Here is a 1,329-nt window from a genome sequence, read left to right on the forward strand (position 1 = left end):
AATTTCCTCACCGTCACACCCCTTATATATATATATATATATATATATATAGAGAGAGAGAGAGACAAGTAAACACTTGTCTTTCTTTGTAAAGGTTATAAAAGTGAAGTGTTAACCTATTTAATTTATTTACTTTTATTTATACATTTATTTATTACAATTTATTTAAAATGGCTTATAACGTTCTTGTTTCTTTTTCTTTATAATATAGGGTGGGATTAATGCCGCATTGGGCAACATGGAGGACGACGACTGGCGTTGGCACTTCTATGACACAGTGAAGGGATCTGATTGGCTGGGAGATCAGGATGCCATTCACTACATGACAGAGCAGGCGTCTGCTGCAGTGGTGGAGGTGAGAGACGCTTACAGAGCCTGCTGCTGTCACCTTTACTGTCAGGAGACGACTTTCTGACTTCTTGTTTCCCTGTCTCTAACTCAAGCATTACTTAGCCTCAATATGATTGTGATTTCCATCTCATCAGCGGTTGTTGTGTCTTTTCAGCTGGAGAACTTTGGTATGCCGTTCAGCCGTACCGAGGAAGGGAGGATCTATCAGCGTGCCTTCGGAGGCCAGAGTCTGAAGTTCGGTAAAGGAGGTCAGGCTCACAGATGCTGTTGTGTGGCGGACAGGACGGGTCACTCTCTTCTTCACACGCTCTATGGACGGGTGAGTGAGAGTCTGGGGATGTGATTTGGGCTGGGGTTTCTTAAAACATTGAGAAATCAAGACATAAAATCTTAGCAGAAATTACAGGCATTCTGTCGGCTGTGCCAAATTCAGCTTGAACTGGAACACCTGTCTAATTGTGTCTGTTGGTGTCTAGTCTCTAAGGTATGACACCAGTTATTTTGTGGAATATTTTGCCCTGGATCTGCTGATGGAGGATGGAGAGTGTAAGGGAGTCATTGCGTTGTGCATGGAGGACGGATCCATCCACCGTTTCAGAGCCAAGAACACAGTCATTGCCACTGGGTAAGAGAAATGATCTTGTGTTATGTCTTAAAGGGATATTTAACTGAAAAATGAAAATTCTGTCATTTACTCACCCTTAATTTGTTCCAAACCTGTATGAGTTTCTTTTTTCTGCTTAACACAAAAGAAGACACTAGGGCCTTTCGCACCGCGGGAACCTTTTCATAGTACCAGAACTAATTGTGGAACTACCCACTTTTTGGCGTTTTCGCACCGCCGTAACTGGGTGCGATTTTAGTACCGGACTGCCTTTTTCGAGAACCAAATTAGCTCCTACTCCGGAGCAGGGTCTAACCAGCACAACTGGTACTACCCGTGACGTAAGTAGACATTGATTGGCCAAACGCGTATGA

At 43.3% G+C, this 1,329-nt stretch overlaps 1 protein-coding gene across 1 annotated transcript in view; it reads left to right on the forward strand.

Moving 5' to 3' along the window:
* The window catches only part of sdha (succinate dehydrogenase complex, subunit A, flavoprotein (Fp)), a 15,060-nt gene that overhangs the window by 2,869 nt on the left and 10,862 nt on the right, over positions 1-1,329 (forward strand). The window contains exons 4-6 of the mRNA XM_016494454.1: positions 212-355; positions 506-670; positions 828-976. Of these exons, the coding sequence (XP_016349940.1) occupies positions 212-355; positions 506-670; positions 828-976 (458 nt within the window). The remainder of the gene's footprint in view (positions 1-211; positions 356-505; positions 671-827; positions 977-1,329) is intronic.

This window comes from Sinocyclocheilus anshuiensis, unplaced genomic scaffold (genome assembly GCF_001515605.1).
Source record: "Sinocyclocheilus anshuiensis isolate Anshui unplaced genomic scaffold, SAMN03320099.WGS_v1.1 scaffold1497, whole genome shotgun sequence".
Classification (NCBI taxonomy): domain Eukaryota; kingdom Metazoa; phylum Chordata; class Actinopteri; order Cypriniformes; family Cyprinidae; genus Sinocyclocheilus; species Sinocyclocheilus anshuiensis.